The sequence below is a fragment of the Odocoileus virginianus genome, chromosome 10 (genome assembly GCF_023699985.2).
Source record: "Odocoileus virginianus isolate 20LAN1187 ecotype Illinois chromosome 10, Ovbor_1.2, whole genome shotgun sequence".
Lineage (NCBI taxonomy): Eukaryota > Metazoa > Chordata > Mammalia > Artiodactyla > Cervidae > Odocoileus > Odocoileus virginianus.
This window is the reverse complement of record NC_069683.1, coordinates 60908043-60927093: the sequence shown is the minus strand read 5'-3', so window position 1 is coordinate 60927093 and position 19051 is coordinate 60908043. Positions and strand designations below refer to the sequence as shown.

The window sequence follows — 19051 nt, the reverse complement described above, 5'->3', positions numbered from 1 at the left end:
CCTTTTTTCATTTAATCTGTGTTTCCTTTTTCATTACTGACATATCTGAAATGCAGTTCTCTTCAAGTAAAAATCATCATGCATTATGAAATAATTGTTTGCATTTGTTTTATAAACCTAGGATCAAATTTTGTCACTTCTTCCAACAGTTTATCTCTTATCCCTCTTTATTTCTCTTATCATGGTTTAATTTAGGATTTTACTGTTTCGCTCCTAGATTGTTATCTTCTCATCTTTATCATATCAGTTTTGTGCACCTCTTTGACCATACCATTTACCTCTATCAGAGACCTGCAGTGGTTTTCCTTTAGAAGACTGGTCAAGTTTAATATCCTTACTATCCTCCCTCCATGTATTTTATTAAAAATTTCCAAACACACTACTGAGTTATATGAATTCTCTGTATGGTGAATATTAACTTCTTATCAAATATGTGACTTGCGAATATTTTCTCTAATTTGGTAGGTTGTCTTTTATTTTGTTGATGGTTTCCCTTGTTGTGCGGAAGTCCTCAGTTTGATATAGTCCCACTTGTTTATTTTTTCTTTTGTTGCTTTTGTGTGTGTGTGTGTGTCAAATCCAAAAAAATCATTGCAAAGACTGATGTCACTGATGTCAAGGAGCTTGTCCTCTACATTTTCTTCTGGGAATTTTTTGCTTTCAGGTCTTAAATTCAAGTCTTTAATTCCTTTTGGGTTGATTCTTGTGTTTGGTGTAAGATAAGAGTCCAATTTCACTCTTTTGCATTTGACTGCCCAGTTTTCTCAGCACTATTTATTAAAGAGACTGTCCTTTCCTCATTGTATGTTCTTAGCAACTTTGTGGTAAACTAATTGACCATATATTAGTGGGTTTATTTGTGTGCTGTCTATCCCATTCTGTTAATCTATGTATTTTTCTAATGCCAATACCATACTGCTTTGATTTCTATAGCTTTGTAATATAGTTTGAAATCAGGAAGTATGATGCCTCCAACTGTGTTCTTTCTCCAGATTTCTTTGGCTATTCAGGATCTTTTGTGGTTTCATACAGAAGATCTTTGTATTTCTGTTGAAAAATATCAGTGGAATTTTGATAGGGATTTTATTGAGCTTTTTATTTTAATGTCAAAATTTACCTCTTTTTATATTGTATATTCATGAAGGAATTATACTGGCTCTAGTTATTTTTAATAGTCTTTTCCTTTAAACTATGTATAATATGTTTAAAATTAAGTGGTTAATATACACATCCTATTACAGAATTTGAGTTTTCTGAATCTCACTGTATATTTACCTTTATCAGTGAGATGTACATTTTCATATATTTTCATGTTACTATTAGCGTCTTTTCATTTCAACTTGAACTCTTTTCAGCCTTTCTTTTTTTGTAAGGCAGATCTAGTAGTGATGGTTTTTGTGTGAAAGACCTAACTTTTATTCATCTGGGAAAGTTTTTATTTCTTCTTCATTTCTGAAGGATACCTTTGTTGGATTGAGTATTTTTAGTTGGTGGTTTCTTGCTTTGAATAAAAGAAATGTGGAATATCATTCATTCCACTCTCTCTTCACCTGTAAGGTTTCTGCCTGGAAATCTGCTGATAGCCTAAAGGGGCTTCCTTTGTAGGTTACAGTCTTTATCTTACTGGTATTAGGATTTTCTGTTTGTCTTTGATTTTCGCAAGTTTCATTATAATGTGTCTTAGAGATAATGGGGGGGATCTGTTAGCTTCATGAACTTGGATGTGCAGCCTTCTCTCCAGGTTTGGGAAATTCTCATCCATTATTATTTTTTTTAAATGAGCTTTATTACCCCTTTCCTTTCTGTTCTGCTTCTGGAACTCTAATGATTTTGCTGTTTATTCTTGATAGTGTCCTAGAGATCACATAGACCCTTCTTATTCTTTTTCACTCTTTTTCCTTTGTTCTCCTCTGACAGAGTTATTTCAAAGTTCTGTCCTCTAACCATGGACTCTGTCTTCTGCCTGTTCTGCTGTTGATGCTTTCTCTTGCAGTCTTCATTTCATTCATTGAATTCTTTAGCTCCATAATCTATGTTTAGTTCTTTTAATGATTTGTCTCTGTTTATTTCTCCTTTTGATCATGTATTGTTTTTCAGATTTTGTAACATTTTCTCTTTATTTTCTTGTAGCTCATTGAGTTTCCTCAGATGGCTATTTTGAATTCTTTATAGGATAAATCACATTTCTCTGTGTCTTTGCCTTATGCCTTATGTCTTATGATCTTTTGGTAGTGTCAGGTTTCCCTTATTCCTCATGTCCCTTCTAGTTTTACACTGCTGTTTTGGCACTTGAAGTAACAGTTAACCTCCTCTAATCTTTACTAGCTGAGAGATACTTTTTGTAGCTCTGGTTTATGTTCTTGGGAAGGGTGATACTGGCAAAGGTCTTCCTACCCACTCTAATGTCCAAACTTCTATTTTTCTTGTTGTTCTGAGGGGAGTGCTGGAACTTCTTTAGAAACCCGAACTTTCATAAAGGCTTTCTCATATGTGGGTATCTGCCCAAGTCTGTGTTTTCCAGGTCCTGCAGTTAAGAGGAGTTAGAGTCAGTTCACAGGCTCCTGCTGGCTCCACATCCTGTACCAGATTCTTTCTGCTTGCTTACACATTGTTACACATTCTCCAGTGCTTACACATTGCTCAGGTGGATGAGGCTCCCTTTAGGTCCTTCAGCGTATGATGCTGGGTTCCACAGCTCCCATGAGGCACTTTTGTTCATTGTTAGATGCCAAATTTTAGATGTTAAAGGGCACCAAAACCAAGAGACGTCTTATGTTACCATGATGCTAACATCACTCCTCTTGCTGCTTTCTTTAGAACAGTAAGTTGCTTGCTATTCTGTAGCTAAGTCTAGGAGCTTAATAGTTCAAGAGTTAAATATATGCTTCCCATTATGATATCCTATCTCAAATATTAATCCTTGTGTATTTTAGAGCAGAGGAATAAAGTACCATGTGAATAAGCCATTGTGACAAGAAGACAGTGCAATTTATGTTGATACTTCTGTTAAGTGAATAAGTGTTTCTTACATTTTAATAGCACCTTGCAAGTGCCTTTATGATGCAGTGATCTCATTTCATATTCACAAACTTGTAAGGTGGATATTAATATTACCCTAGTAATATAAATGATGAAACTAAGACTCAGAGTTGTATGGTGGAAGTAAATGTTTTTTGGTTTTCTTTTTTTGTGTGTGTGTTTTTTTTTTTTTTTTTTGACTGCAGGGTAGTTAGGATGTAAAACTTGTCTTTACTGGATACCACAAATTTATTATACATATTGTAATTTTCATTTGCCCTTTTCAGCTTAATTACTGCCTCAAGTAATTTCTTTTTCTTTTTTCAAAAGCAGGACACATACGCTATATTTTTGTTGACTTGGCATATCTGAGAATGACTTCCATATTAGAGTGATCACAGACTTTTCCTTTAAGAATCCGATAGCGGGAGGGGGGACTGGGATGGGGAATACATGTAAATCCATGGCTAATTCATTTCAATGTATGACAAAAACTACTGTAATGATGTAAAGTAATTAGCCTCCAACTAATAAAAATAAATGGAAAAAAAAAAAAGAATCCGATAGCATTTTCTTATTGTTTTTCGGAGATATAGTTTTACAGAGAAGCCTGAAGGTAGCTGGTTTTGCTTTTGTATGTAAATTCTCTTAAAAAAAATTTTGTCTATATAGCCATAGTTTGTCTTTTAATTACAGTTCAAAAATTTTTGCTAAAATGTACCCATATATGTCTCTGTTCATTGATTTTTTTTTTTTTTTGAATTTGGAACACGGTAAACTAGTCTGATCAGCAAATATAGAATATCTTTATTCATTTCTAAAACATGTTCTTCAGTTACATGTTGGATTATTGCTTTTAACCTGTTTTAATTTTTTCCTTTAGGGAAGAGAATTATTTTATTGGTTATCACCTTCCCTCGTGATTTTTGTGTCTGTTCTTCTCTACAAATTCTTAGAGGACGTTCCATGTTTGCCCTCTACATAAATGCTGCTTTCTAAATAATTCATTCAGTTCTTTATTAATAACAGCACAGATTTTATTTCTGCTATTGCATTAAAATCTTTTGTAAGCAGTTCCTTGTTTTACCCATTTCTCTTAGTTTCTGTCTCCTTTCTGTTCCTGTCTCCTAGGGGGTTATGGCTAATTAACTTTCAGGTATGCAGATAGCTTACAGATTGTTTCTGCTAATGCTTATAGAAATTATTTTCAGAGGACTGCTGTTTTTTTTGAGCTTCAAGCTGATACTTCTTGTCAAATAATCTTTTCTTCTGGGCTCCCGTCCACCCCCTTTTTTCCCTCTGGTTTTGTTATGGATAGATTTGTTCAGAGTCAGTGTTTGCCAGTAAACAGTGTCTGGATTGCCCTTGGCCTGCCTTGTTCAGTTGTTTGAGCTTCTTTTTATGCCAGTATCTTGAGCTCTAAGTGAGTTGTTCATGTATAACCTCCAGTGTATACCTGTTATTAAAAGTCTGTCATCTGGTGCAGATTTTCCAAATAGTGCTGTCCATCTTGCTTCTCTTCATTGTCTTGCTGTCTGAGGTTCTAGTCAGAGAGTACGAGAGAGCCTACCATTCTCGACACATGCTACTGACATGCATTTCTCTGTCTTTTCTCACTTTGCAAAGTTTTACTTACGAAGATTATACCTCCTCATGCACCCATGCCTCTGCCAGAACTGCCTTTGTCTCCACGCCTGCAGTGCACATATTTTCTGGGTATTGTAGCTTCCTTCTGAATGCAGAAATACAGAAAGAGAGGAAATCGTGGGGAACAACACTAACAACTAGGAGAAGTAAACCTGTGCAGTAGAGAACGAGTGTCCAGCCTTGTGAGTGACATGAGTGAGTGACATTTCCAAATCAAGCAGTAGACAGTGGGCACAGAGTAAAGTATCTTCCCTTTATATGATTTTTCACGTTTGGTTTTTCAGTATACTGTGTGTGTTAGTTATTATTTGTGTCTTTTGTTTTCATAATTAGTAGAAATTCTTACCAGATTCTGGCAGTCTTGTTAGTCTAAATATTTTGCTATTATTGATGGAAAATACTTGTTAAGTATATTTTTGTGTCAACTCTGATTTAAATACTTTGTGTATTAACTCCTTTAATTTATAACAGCCCTTTTGTGGAGTACTGTGATTATGACCATTTTATAGGTGGGGAAAATGAGGCATAAAGAAGTTGAACACCTTGTCTAAGAGTACCTGGATAGCATGTAGCATAGGAAGAATTTGAAGCCAAGAAGTCTGTATATATTTGCATTGTGCAAGTTTTCATCCTGATTTTCTGTACCTTCATAGGCCCACCCTCTCTCCTTCCTTCCCTCCTTATCTCTTTTCCTTTTTTCTTACATTTCTTTTATGACTACATAAAAGATTGTATCAGGAAGTAGCAATGAGATAACATTAAAAATGTGACCTTTTTTGAGTTCTAGAATGTGGAATATTAAAAAGTATATATGTGTGTATATATTTTAGTTCTTTAGGTATTGCTTTATGAAATAAATTATTAAATTTTCAAAAGTGAATTTGTGCAGCTTGCGGATGTGTTGAACAGAAGTAATTGTTTTTTGTTCTTTGTAGTTCTTCCTTTATTGACCTTGGTGAGTGTTGGGCTGTGGCAGTAATTTCTAACCCTTTTTCCTCATCCTCCCTAAGTGCACAGCTTAAACTTGGGAATGACTTGATTATCAGTAAGAATTAGATTCATTGGAGTAGTGCTGCTCAATTCAGGCACCGCTAGACTGATGGCTGTTGAGCACCGGAAATGTGGCTGGTCTGGTTGAAATGTGCTAGAAGTATCAAACATACTCTGGATGTTGAAGGCTTAGTATGAGTAAAAGAATATAAAGTATCCTTTACTTAAAAATACTTATTATATCTTGAAATGACTTTTTGTGTTGTTGGATTAAGTAAAATATATTATTAAAACCAATTTTGACTGTTTCTTTTTACTTTTTTACTGTTAAAAGATAGTTAAAAATTATGTATGTGCCTGGTATTTTATTTTTGTTGGGAATTCAAAAATGTGTGCACTATGGTGCCTCTTCGCAGAGTCTGGTAGGGAGGAAAACAGACAGCCCCGTCAGAGTGGTGGGTAAGTGCCAGAGAGGGGCTTGTGCCTGCAGACCTCTGACCTAGCTTTGACGGCCCGTGGAAGGTGACCTTTAAGGCAGTTGCAGTACCTTGTCTTTTCTTCCTTTTTACCTTCTCTGGAGGACTCTCAGTCTACTTTTTGGATGGAAGGAAAGAAAAAGTCAAATGCTACATAACAAAAAAAAGTGAGAGTCTTTTTTCTAGGTGTTTTGGTTCTCAGTCTAATGAAACGAATCAAGGTTGGAGTGGAAGGTCTGAGTCAGCTCATAGACCACTGCTCGCTCCCTCCCGTGAAACTGACTTTGACAGTCACATGGCTGGTAGTGCCTCGTGCTCAGTGTGGAACACAGATCCATTTGAGATCTCTTCAGTGTCTGTGGGACATATAGAGGGAGAGGAACATTAAGCGGTTGGATGTGTGGAACTGGAGTCCAAGAAAAATATTGGCTGACAATATAGATTGAAGTGAGGTAAAGTCATAGGTAAGGAATGAAATCAACAGGAAGTGAGTAAAGTGAGAAGTGGACAAACTCTGAGAAATAAGGTTGAGAAAAGGGAATAGAAGGGTCATTGAAAAAGAGTGGCCAGAGAAGGAAGTGTTTAGCCAGGAGAGTGTGCTCTCAAGGAGCAGGTAAGTGCAGGTAGCATCAGATGTAGCTAGGAGATAGAAATAAAGACTGAGAAATACCCACTGTCTTTAATGACGAGGTTACTGGGGAGAAAGGGCTTCCCAGGTGGCTCAGACGGTAAAACGTCTGCCTGCAACGCAGGAGACCCAGGTTCGATCCCTGGGTTGAGAAGATCCCTGGAGAAGGGAATGGCAACCCACCCCAGTCCTCTTGCCTGGAAAATCCCATGGATGGAGGAGCCTGGTAGGCTACAGTCCATGGGGTCACAGAGAGTCAGACAGGACTGAGCAACTTCACTTTCACTTTCACCTTCTATTGGAGAGAAATCAGGTTCCCTGAAGAGGTTGGGTTAGGTGGCAAAGCCAGATTGCAGAAGGTTGAGGAACTAATGGAAGGTGAAGAATTGGAGACAGTGAAGGTTATCGATTGGCAGTGAAAGAGGTGAAAGCTAAGGCTTTTGAAAGGTCGTGGGATATACTTAGCATAAAACAGTTGCGTGTGTGCGTGCGCACATGTGTTCTGTGGGTTGTAAGTCCGTTAGAAAACCATGATTCTGCATCTTTACATTCTTGGAATCCAGTGTAACACTCTTCATAAGGTAACTACTCAGTAAGTGTTGTTGATCTTGATTTTAATTTATCTCTTTAATTTTATTTAAAATTTATTAATTTATTTAATTTAAATATCTCTTTTTCAACAAGATTCTGTATCAACATCATTTCCAGATTCTCTAAACATTAAATCTACATAAAAGTTTGATTTTATGTAAGTCTTAATGCAGTAAGGCACTTGAATATGGCTGAAGGGAAATAAAATGAGCTTTGCAGTCCACCAAAACTATATTTCAAATCTAGGCTCTGACACTTTTTAGCTATAGGATTTTTTACAAGGTAATTGTTGCTTCTGGCCTCTTTTTCCTTATCTGAGAAACGAGGATAATGATACCTTTCCTTATAGGGCCATTGTAGGAGTCAATAACAAACATAAAGTGTTTTGTGTAGTATCTTATACAAAGTAGGCACTCAGTAAATGTTTTGTAGAAAAACAGCAACTTCACCTGTTACACATGCCAGCATTACAGTCTTTGTAATTTGATTTAAAGCAGTGTGTGTGATACAATGCTATTACTTTAAATAAGACCGAGCATACTCAGTTGAAATTTAAGTTAAAAATTAGCCTTTGAATAAAAAATTGTTTCTTTTCTTGCTTCTCCTCTCTTTTCCAATCCAGGTGCTGAGGGAGTCTAACAAATTAGCAGAAATGGAAGAACCACCCTTGCTTCCAGGAGAAAACATTAAAGACATGGGTCTGTACTGGTATTTTTTGTCCAGTTTCCTCCTCTGTGACTGTACAGACTCGTCAGTGTTTTCAGCCTACACAGACCAGGCTCGCTGTGCAGACGCCTCCTATTGGGCAGACTCCTTCCTGCTTCCAGTGTGTTCTCGGTCTAGACCTATTGACTGTGTTTGGGTTTTGACTAATGGAAACATGCCATTGAGTTATATTTTGCTGCTTTTCTGGTTTGAAAGAAGGTGACTTATTTTAAAAACTATTGTGGAATTACATCACAGTAAATTTTATTATTTTGAATTACTGCAGTTAGATAGTGGGTTGACTAGATAAAAAATTGAATTGTCACTTTGTACAAGTAATTTTTTCTGAAACATATTCTCTCTTTTTACTTTATTTTTCCTCCTTTGAATAAATTTGTCAATTTTTGGATAAATATATTTCATCTCCATTGCAAAGTGAGTCCTTTGCATGTCAGTGCCTTTCGTTATCCAACCTGAGTAACTAAGTATTAATTTACTGTGTGGACTGGAAACACACTTTCAAGCTATTTTTTTGTCCTTATGCTTTTACTTTGTTTCATTTGTGTGATAATATACAAAATACCCATAGCTTTTGTATTTTTAAGATATTTATTTATTTATTGAAGTATAGTTGACTGAAAGTATTAGTTTTAGGTGTTCAGCATAGTAATTTGATATTTTTGAAGATTAAACAGCATGCATAGTTATTATAAAATATTGACTGTATTCCTTGTGCTGCATATTACATCCTTGTAAATTGTTTATTTTGCAACTGGTAGTTTGTAGTTCTTAATCCCCTTTACCTGTTTTGCTCCTTTCCCCACCCCTCTACCCCATAATAACCCCTACTTTGTTCTCTGTATCTGAGTCTGTTCTGTTTTGTTATATTTATTCCTTTGTTCTGTTTTTTTATTCTACATATAAGTGAAAATATATGGTGTTTGTCTTTCTGTATGACATATTAAATATAATATCCTCTAGGTCTGTTCACATTCTCACAAATGGCAAGATTTCATTCCTTTTTAGGTGTTCATTAACAGAGGAATGGATAAAGAAGATGAGGTTAAAAAAAAAAAAGATGATGAGGTATATACCGAATAACCATATGATCCAGCAGTTCCACTCCTGGGTCTATATCTGGGGGGAAAAAAAAAACATTAATTAAAAAAGATACACATACCCCGATGTTCATAGCATTACTTACAGTTGCCAAGATATGGAAGTGAGCTAAGTGTTCGTCAGTAGATGAATAGATAAAGAAGACGTGGGGCGTTTGTGTGTGTATGACATGGAATACAACTCAGCCATAAAAAGGATGAAACTTTGCCATTCACAGCCACATGGATGAACTTAGAGGTCATTATGCCAGATTAGGTGAGTTAGAGACATGCTGTATGATATCATTTATATGTGGGATCTAAAAAGTACAACAAACTAGTGAATATAACAACAAAAGAAGTAAACTCACAGGTATAGAGAGCAAACCGGTGGTTACCAGTGGGTGGGGGGAGGGTAGGGGCAGGAGGTTAAGACATACATGCTATTGGGCGTAAAATAGGCTATCAGGATGTATTGTAAAACACAGGGGATATAACCATTATTTTATAATAATGATATATGGAATACTACCTTAAAAAATTGTGAATCCCTGTGTTGTAAACCTGTAACTTAACTGTATAGTAGAGCAAGTACATGCCAGTTAAAAAATGAAAAGGTTATATGCTTGTATCCATAAAAGAACTCTAAAGAAATAGTGTAAGATGCTTAAGAAAAAGATGTGGTACACACACACACACACACACACACACAATGGAATATTATTCAGCTGTTAAAATACTCATAGCTTTTGAGAAATAAAGTAATGTGTAGGCAAATACAGTAGATGATTTCTTAGTCACTTTTCATTTTATCATCAATCATAATTTTAAAAAGAACTTGAAAGTGATAGTCGCTCAGTCCGACTCTTTGCAACCCCATGGACTGTAGCCCACAGGGGTCTGTCCATGGGATTCCCCAGGCAAGAATACTGGAGTGGGTTGCCATTCCCTTCTCCAGGGGATCTTCCTGACCCAGTCATTGAACCCGCATCTCTTGTGCCTCCTGCAGTGTGGGTGGATTCTTTACCATCTGAGCCACTGGGGAAGTCTTAAGCCAAGTGTCGTTTACTTGTGTAAAAATAAGCAGGCCAAAGGGGACCTATCCTCTGTGTTGTTGTTGTTGCCTGTGGCACATTTAGTTCCTTCATGTTTAGCATTTCTCTCTTTTACTTTTAAGTTGAATATTGGTTGAATACTTGCCCATTCCTTTTTTTCCCACTACTCACTTCAGGTATCCTAAGTTCTCCTGAGCTACTTACTCAGTAAGGTGTTATGTATTATTACTACTTGACACTATATAATAATGATACTTATCATTACTGAGTGCTTACTGTCTGATTTAATCATCCTCACAGTGACCTTCTGAGAAAGATGCTGATCCCATTTTGCAGATGAAGAAACTAAGGCATCGGAAGACTGCCTGGCTAGTAAAGTTATATCTAGCACTGTAACAGTTTTTTTCCCTCTTCTAAGCCTAAAAGCATATGCTATTTCCACCATGATAAATAACCTTATAAAAGAGTTTCAAGTTATCACTCAATCTCTTTTGTTATCTTCTTTTTTAGATAGCAACACTCCATTTAGGACTTGATCTGTGGCTTGTTTCCTTTTCCTTTCTTATTTGTTCTTTTTGATTGATGATATCTAAGTTAATAACTTTACCTACCATGTATTTACTGATGACTCCAAAACTTGTTGCTTCTAATGTGAACCTCTGTCCTAATACAGATAAACAATGCCTGCATCTTAGACACATGGCCATGGGTATTCTGTAGATACCCTTATACCCAACATATCCAAAACTGAAGTCATCACCTATATTTCTAAATTTATTTCTTTTCTTCTGTCCATCAGTTAACATTAACACATTCACTCAAGGCAGAAATCTGGGAGTCATCTTCAGCTGCTTTTTTTTCCTGAGCTCTGATAGTCAATCAGTTACCAGATCAGGAGGAGTAATCTCCAAAAATTTATTGAGTGTTCTTTTTCTCTGAATTTTCATGAGCCGTTGGTGTAGTATTTATGTTAAATTTCAGGTATTTAGGAGTTTAGGAGAGAGATCAGCTTAGAAGTCATATTTTGGAATCATCAGAATATGGATATTAGTTGAAAATGAAAGTATGAAAATAACTCAGAGTGTATGGAGTAAAATAGGGCCAAGAACATAGCTTTGGTAGGCATTTTACAGTTATATGGTAGAAGAACCAGGGAGGAGGAAATTAAGAAGGAATGAAGAGAATGTGATACAGGATGAATTAGATCCAGACTATATACTTTGTCCAAATAATTGCTTTACTTTCCCACATCTGTTTTAGGTTCTTCTCTTCACTGAATGATGTGTTAGCATCTCTAACATCTAAAGGGTACTAACCACTGGGGCACAGCTCTCATGCCTGTGTTCCTTGAATCTTCTCTGATCCCATAGCTTAGTGGACTTTCCTTCTTTATGTTACTTAGAGTGTGTTTTTGTGCCTCTCTGCACAGATTGTGTGCTCTCGTATATTACATTTATTTGCATATACTTTCCATCCTTATAGATATGTATTCTCAAAGTCATTTTGGTCTACCCCGTAGAAACTATTATGGATTCTTTGTGAGCTTAGGAAAAATTTGAGATCAGTAAGTCTAAGCTCTTTTAGCATCTGGCAGTGTTAGTATTGCAAAATTTAGAGAAATACTTAATATATTAAATAAGACACTCTGATTCAAATCATCAGATAGACTTGATTTTTCAAAAAATTAAATGTAATATAAAGTATGAAAAGTGAAAGTGAAGTCTCTCAGTCGTGTTCGACTCTTTGCGACCCCATGGACTGAAGCCTACCAGGCTCCTCCATCCATGGAATTTTTTTTTTCATTTATTTTTATTAGTTGGAGGCTAATTACTTTACAGTATTGTAGTGTTTTTTGTCATACATTGACATGAGTCAGCCATGGATTTTCTCGGCAAGAGTACTGGAGTGGGCTGACATTCCCTTCTCCAGGGGATATTCCCCACCCAGGGTCGAACCTGGGTCTCCCACATTGCAGACCGGTGCTTCACCATCTGAGCCACCAGGGAAGCATGGGGCGTGAGTGCCCTGGAGTGCGTTAACTCATGCAGAGATCAGTTCACGTGAAAGCTCAGTTACATTAGACCAGCTAGCGTTCTTAGTTGGTCTAGTGTAAATCTGCAGTTTAGACATGTTTTAAAAGTCACAGTGGTGTTAGAGACATCAACAGAATGCTCTAACAGCAGCTGCAGTAGTCGAAGGGTACTGGCCTGGGCACGTCAGCAGCAGAGGTGGCCTCAGCTGCGGTATTTCACCCTCTAACACAGGAGACAGACCGTGTCACCTGAGTGGCTTAAAAGTGACACAGTTGAGTTAGTCACACAATTGTGTCCAACTCTTGGTGGCCCCATGGACTGTAACCCGCCAGGATCCTCTGTCCATGAAAATTTCCAGGCAAGAATACTGGAGTGGATTGTCATTTCTTCAGGGGAAGGGGATCTTCCTGATGCAGGAGACCCAGGAATGGAACCCCTGGTCTCCCGTGTCATAGGCAGATTCGTGACCATCCGAGCCACCAGGGAAGCCGTTTGCATGCGGCTCTGGAAGCAGGTTTCAGTTTGCAGTCATGGAAACTGCACTCAAGTCCTAATCTTAGCAGTTACTGGCTCTGAAGCATTAGGCGATTTGTTTTACTTCTGCGAGCCCTGGTGTTCTCATCTGAACATTGTAGGTAGCTAGAAGTCTTAATGTTTAAAGGTGATTTTGAAGGTTAAGGCAGGTCCTCAGGTGAAAAGTACTGTATAAATTCTGTCAGTGCTGGTTCTTATTGTCATTTGCTCTGATAAGCTTCCTAGTCACAGTCTTTCTTCTACTTAGTACAAGCCCTGCTAGGCAGAAATTCTCTCTTCAGAGAGACCTAGTTGCTACCAGCCTGAGGAAAAAGACTAAAGGGACAGAGCAAAGCAGACCCTAATGATGATAATAGTAACATAGCTATAAACTCGTGTGTTTGGTAGAGTACTTCTAATTTTGGAAGTACATTCATGTATATTATTTCATGGTTTTATAATAAAGGGGAAGTTGTAGCAAAAACTTTGGACTGGGACTAACAGAGACATAGCCTGTAGAAGGGTACAGAATAATAAGATTGATTTCTTGTGTGAGTGAAGAAAATTGGCTCTGGAAAGAATCCAGGAATGTTTTTAGTAACATTGAGTAAAGCTTTCCCAATTGAGGTAAAAATTCATAAGGGCAAGAAATTGTATGCAAGGCAAGTTTATGTATCTTTCTTTAATGATGGGTTTATTTAATTTTAATAGCTTCCCTCTAAATGAAACATTGGAAATGCATTGGAAACAGTGATTTTAAAAAGTAGCTTATACTTGTACATTCCCAAGGGAGCCATTTTGAAGGTTAGAAATGTATGTTAGAAGATCAGTCTCATTTCAAATTCCATACTAAGTGGTCAGTCCTTCACAGTGAGGAATAGAAAGCAAACTCAGGAAATTGCATGCCTTATTAAGCATATTTCATGTTCCTACATTTTCCCAGAAGCCCTTTGAAAGGTTCTTAGAAGTTTTTTGCTTCTAATTGTGCCTTAGTTTCTTGCAACAATGAAGATACTCCTTTATCTGCTGATTTGCTGCAATGATGACATAGCAGGGATTTATGAGTATTTTAAAATAGAAAAACCTTTGTATTGGGCATCTGAATGCTACCATATTAAGTATTACTTTGAGCTAGTGGTAGTTGAGTTATCCTGCTTAATTAATGCATGTTTAAAAAAAATACTGTATAGATTCATCATTAAACATTAAACAATGTGATTATTTCTCTACAAAGTTTGACATCTGTTTCTTAATCAGGTACATAATACCCTCTTATTATGCTATTATATTTTTCTAAGAAATCATAGTTCATATACATTTTATTTTCTCTGCAGTATTTTCCCCATAAATATAATCAGGTCAGGAGTTACTGGTATTATGTTTTAGGTATTGTATGTTCAGAGGAATGTTGACAAACGACTACGGTCAGAAGAAAACCAGTGGACTGGGGAAGATGTCCCTCTGTTTCTTTAGTTCTTCCCACTTATTCTGCTTTCCCTCCCCAGACTGTAGTGCGTGGTTGGAAGCTTGGATTTAGCTCCCGAGGTCTCTTGGAATCACTGATTCTGTGATTTTCAAGCATAATTTAAACTAGCAGTCAGAATGCTATTAAATATTATTTGTGAACGATCAGAGTGCAGTTTTTAATAGTGTACAATAGAGAGTAAATTGTGGGCTCTTTTTCTTTTCAGCCAAAGATGTAACTTATATATGTCCATTCACTGGTGCTGTACGAGGAACTCTGACTGTTACGAATTACAGGTTATATTTCAAAAGCATGGAACGGGTAAGACTTGCTGGATTAGATTTTTTTTGTGTACATCTGTGTGTTGTTTGTTCATCTTTAATCATTTTTAATTAAAACATTTCTAATTAAATATTTTTCTCAGCTATAATTATACAGTATTAATTGCTCGGTTTTAATTTTTTTTTTTTCCTTCTTTTAGGATCCCCCATTTGTTTTAGATGCTTCTCTTGGTGTTATAAGCAGAGTAGAAAAAATTGGTGGTGCTTCTAGTCGTGGTGAAAATTCTTATGGACTGGAAACTGTGTGCAAGGTAAATGTTGTAATGTGTATGCAATTTTTTTTTGGTTTGGAAAGCTTTGTATTAAATAGAGCCAGTGTTTAGAAATTGGTTTCCAAAATATCAAATGGATTTCATGCTAGAAGCATCATTCTAGTAGAATAAAACAACATTTAGGAGTAATAAAAAGGTGATCTGTTGTGAATTTAATTTACAAATTAGAAACATAAGGCTCTGAGCAGTTAAGACTCGTAGTACTTTGTAGTGAAAGAACTGATTATGATATATTTACCTCTTTCCTACTTTTAGTTTTCATAATTTTTCTGCTTCTGAAACAGTAGTGGGGAAGACTTCATTCGGTAGACTGTCTGTATTTTATTATCTAACTCATTCTATAAATGCATGGATACTTATCCCTTACAGTGAACAATGTCGGATTCGTGATCTCTGAAGATTTAGCTTTGGGACCAGCTCTTGATCACTCAAGAGCTTCTGTGTAGCAGAGTTTTATTAAAGTATAAAAAGGGACAGGGAAAGCTTCTGGCATAGACATCAGAAAGGGGGACAGAGAGTGCCCCCTTGCTAGTCTTGGGAAAGGGAGCTGTATACCTTTTCAGTTGGCTGTTACAGGAAATCAGAAGAATGTCTCAAGGTTGTAAAGGTCTTACCAGACCCACTCCCTTGATTTACATTTTAAGATAATGGGATTAGAACTAACAATAGAAAGATCTTACCAGACTCACTCCCATAATGTACATTGTCAAATAACAGGGTTAGTCAGAAGGTTCTCCAGAAGGAAAAACATGTCCTCAAGCAGGATACATAGTTACTATATAATCCTTAATACAGAGTTTAAATTGTTTTGTTGTGTAATCATTAGCTCTGAGTTTAAAGAAAAAAAAAATGTTTTATGTGATTAAGATGAAGGAATGTAGAAAACAATTTGTCCTTTTCTCCTTCTTGAGAACTCCAGACACCTTTCTCCTCAGGGACCCCGGACTTCTTATCAACCTACCTAGGAATTCACTCTCTCAATACTTGCCTTAGATTGTTAAAGTAATTTTAACATTTAGTCATAGATATTTAATATTGATACTGTTGTCACTTCCAAGGTCACTCTTCTCCTTACTATGGCCTAATGTACACCTGTGTCCATCTCGCTTGTGGGTCAACGTTTTCCTTTCATTTTGCTGTCAGTGCCAAAAATGTAAAAACAGAACAACAAAAAAAGCAACAGCGCATTCATAACTTTAAAGATCCTTTCTTATGCCAATCTTAGAAGTTTTATCAATCTAGTATTGAAACTAATGCCTTAGTAATTACCTGCATGCTTTTCAGTTATCGTTGGAAGGCCTTTAAGAGCGTAATAGCTGTCAGCCAAGTTACAGGCACATTGTCTCCTGATTGCTCTTCTGTGATATAGGAGTAAATACAGTATAGATGGATATAAGAGGTCATGGAAGAGGGTGATTGGGAAATTTTGATCATTTTAAATATAACTTTTTCCATGGTGCAAGACCATTATCAGTAAACTCAAACATTTGTAGGGCCCCTGCTACTGTACTTTTGGAGAACTCTGTGTTTAACAGAATGGTTGTGAATATCTATTTGTTGTAAACATATTCACTAAGGAAAACCAAAAAGCTTAGGTTCTCACACGTTGATTTAAAATGGTGGCTTTCTAATTTTGGATGAGATTTGTAATAAAATGTTCTACTTGTTCATTTTCTGTAGGTGCATTGTGGTTTCTCTGCTCATTTTTACAGGATGCAGTTTAATGAGGCTATTTTGAATTCTTTCTAGATGAAAACAAAACGAATAGTCTTGAAATTATTCTTAATCCCAATTTTTTTTAGTGCTGCTAAGATCTCACTAAATTGGAACATGAGTATCTACATTCAGTCTGAGTATAGAAACCTGCTCGAAAACAAATAAGGGAAGGGAACTTTGGTTTTTATATCTGAGTATAGAGCCTCGATGATATCAACCAAACTTTCAGAGTTTTTGCTAGTAGATGTTTGAAGAGCTTGGGACCTGCAATGGAAGAAGACCTTTAGGCAGAGTTTTGGTTTTATCAGTCTAGTAGCCAGAGACTTAGGAATTAAAGATCCAATGGAAGTGAATCCTGGGAAGGTATTATAAATAGGAAAATGGTCACCAAGCATAATTGGAATGAAGACTTTATGAAATATATAACAATAGCTAATCAGATTTTTGGTAGGGAAATTCGTAACAAAAAATGGCCTTTAACAGGGAAAGGACATATTGTTGATAGTGTGTATCAGTCATGTAATACCATGATTTCAGATATAACATCTCTAATCTCCTGTGCGTACATCAGATGCTGCCTCCTTCACTGGCCCAACTTGAATTCGTAAACAGAGGGGAGTTTTCTGTCCTCCGAATCCTACCTTGTATGAGAGTTCCTGTGTTAATTTTTATTTCTCTTAATAAGGCGTTGTAATTTCCCTTCCTGCAGGAGCTTTGTCTGATTTATTTTTGTATCCCTCATTCACAGATCTTAACGTTTTACGAGCTAGTTCCAAGTTGCCTTATTTATTTATTAAAAAAGTGAGCAAACAGTGATAGGTGACTTGAATCCTAACTCTTTTCTAGGATATTCGGAATTTACGATTTGCCCATAAACCTGAGGGGCGAACAAGAAGATCAATATTTGAAAATCTAATGAAATACGCATTTCCTGTCTCTAATAACCTGGTAAGAGATTTCTTCTATCTTTGAAAAAGTTGTGTTATAATTATTGGTATAGTGTAGAGAAACTTGTCTAGGCTATCAAGAATCTCGGTGTTTACAATCTCACTTTGCCTTTTAACCAGATGTATAGTTTATTTAGGTTTATAATCTATGGGACCAGTTTTTTTAAGGTATAAAATGAGGAAGCTGGACTGATTTCTGAGGTCCATTCCTGTAGACTGACATTGTTTAATAATGGATGTTTCCATGATGAAAAGCTGTATGTGAAATCTCCTTTTTAATTGAGAGCTGAGAGTTAAGTCTAGCAATATTAGAAGGAAAGGGTGGATAAATACTTAGAGCTGAGTTTCTTCTGTGTGCTATTAACAGTGTTAGGTTTCCTCATTTCTTTTACATAATCTAATGTCCAAAGTAGCTCTATGGTGGTAAATATTATCTATCCATATTTTAAAGTTGAAACCAGAAGCAGGTAAACAATTAACTCAGTGGCACAGTTAGTAAGGAGTAAAATTTAGAATCAGTTTTGGTTTTTTGACTCAAGTTTGAATGCTTTTCATCATAGTTGTTCCTGCCCTTCTCTCCATATTAATGATAAATTAAATTTTCTATTTTGGTACACAGATTGCCTGCCCACAAATAAAAAGTCTTTTCTGTGTGTTTTAGAAAATGTTGCATAATCTGGAAAGCTGCTTAACGGCTGACATTTGTGATGTCAAATGAATTAATTATATCAGAAGTTGTCTTTTTTATGTGATGTCTTTCATTATTTAGAAGTAAACCTAAAACAGCTGCTAAAGATATCTGAAGGAATTATGGTAATATGTTAACTTTTGATAAATCTTGGTGGCAGGGCTTTGTGCTTTTCTGTGTTTGAAAAATATAAAAAAACAATACACTTTCAAAATTACAAAACAAAAGCTAAAACAACAGTTAAAAAAAAGTATACCAATACAAAATATCCGTGCAGATAAGTAAATGAAAACTTGGGGTATGACAGAGTTACATTTCTGTTTCATTACCTTCTTAAAGGTCTTTTTTAGCTATTAACTCTGTTTACTTTTTGTAGTCTCTTTTTGCTTTTGAGTACAAAGAAGTATTCCCTGAAAATGGGTGGAAGCTATATGACTCTCTTTTAGAGTATAGAAGGCAGGTAAGTACTTAAAAAAAATTTTTTTTTAATACTCTGTCTCCTTTAATACGACAAAACTTTCATGAATAGAAGTGAACAAACAGCTTTATATAGTTCTGTGGTTTTTTGTTTAAAGTAATAACCCATAATGAAAAAAAAGTCAGAAGAAATATGTATAGCTGAATCACTTTGCAGTACACCTGAAACTAACGCAATATTGTAAATCAGCTGTACTCCAAGTTAAGAAAGAGTAAACACGCAGATACACACATTCAGAAAAGAGAATTATGAGATTAGGAAATGCAGTAATCAGAATAGAGCATTGGACTCTACATTAAATGATACAGATGCTTTATGGTCTTTGACTTTAAAAGATTAAAAATTAACCTATTAATTTATTAACTTTTTACTGGAGAGTTAGGCACTTTGT

At 36.0% G+C, this 19051-nt stretch overlaps 1 protein-coding gene across 7 annotated transcripts in view; it reads left to right on the top strand.

Moving 5' to 3' along the window:
* Positions 1-19051, top strand: part of MTMR2 (myotubularin related protein 2) — a 111690-nt gene that overhangs the window by 57803 nt on the left and 34836 nt on the right. For 2 of the 7 annotated variants that reach the window (XM_020885508.2, XM_020885510.2), the window contains 5 exons: positions 7973-8048; positions 14445-14539; positions 14700-14810; positions 17394-17495; positions 18559-18642. In XM_020885508.2, coding sequence (XP_020741167.1) covers positions 7973-8048; positions 14445-14539; positions 14700-14810; positions 17394-17495; positions 18559-18642 — 468 coding nt within the window. The other 5 variants (XM_020885511.2, XM_070473656.1, XM_070473658.1 and 2 more) reach the window with 5 other exon arrangements.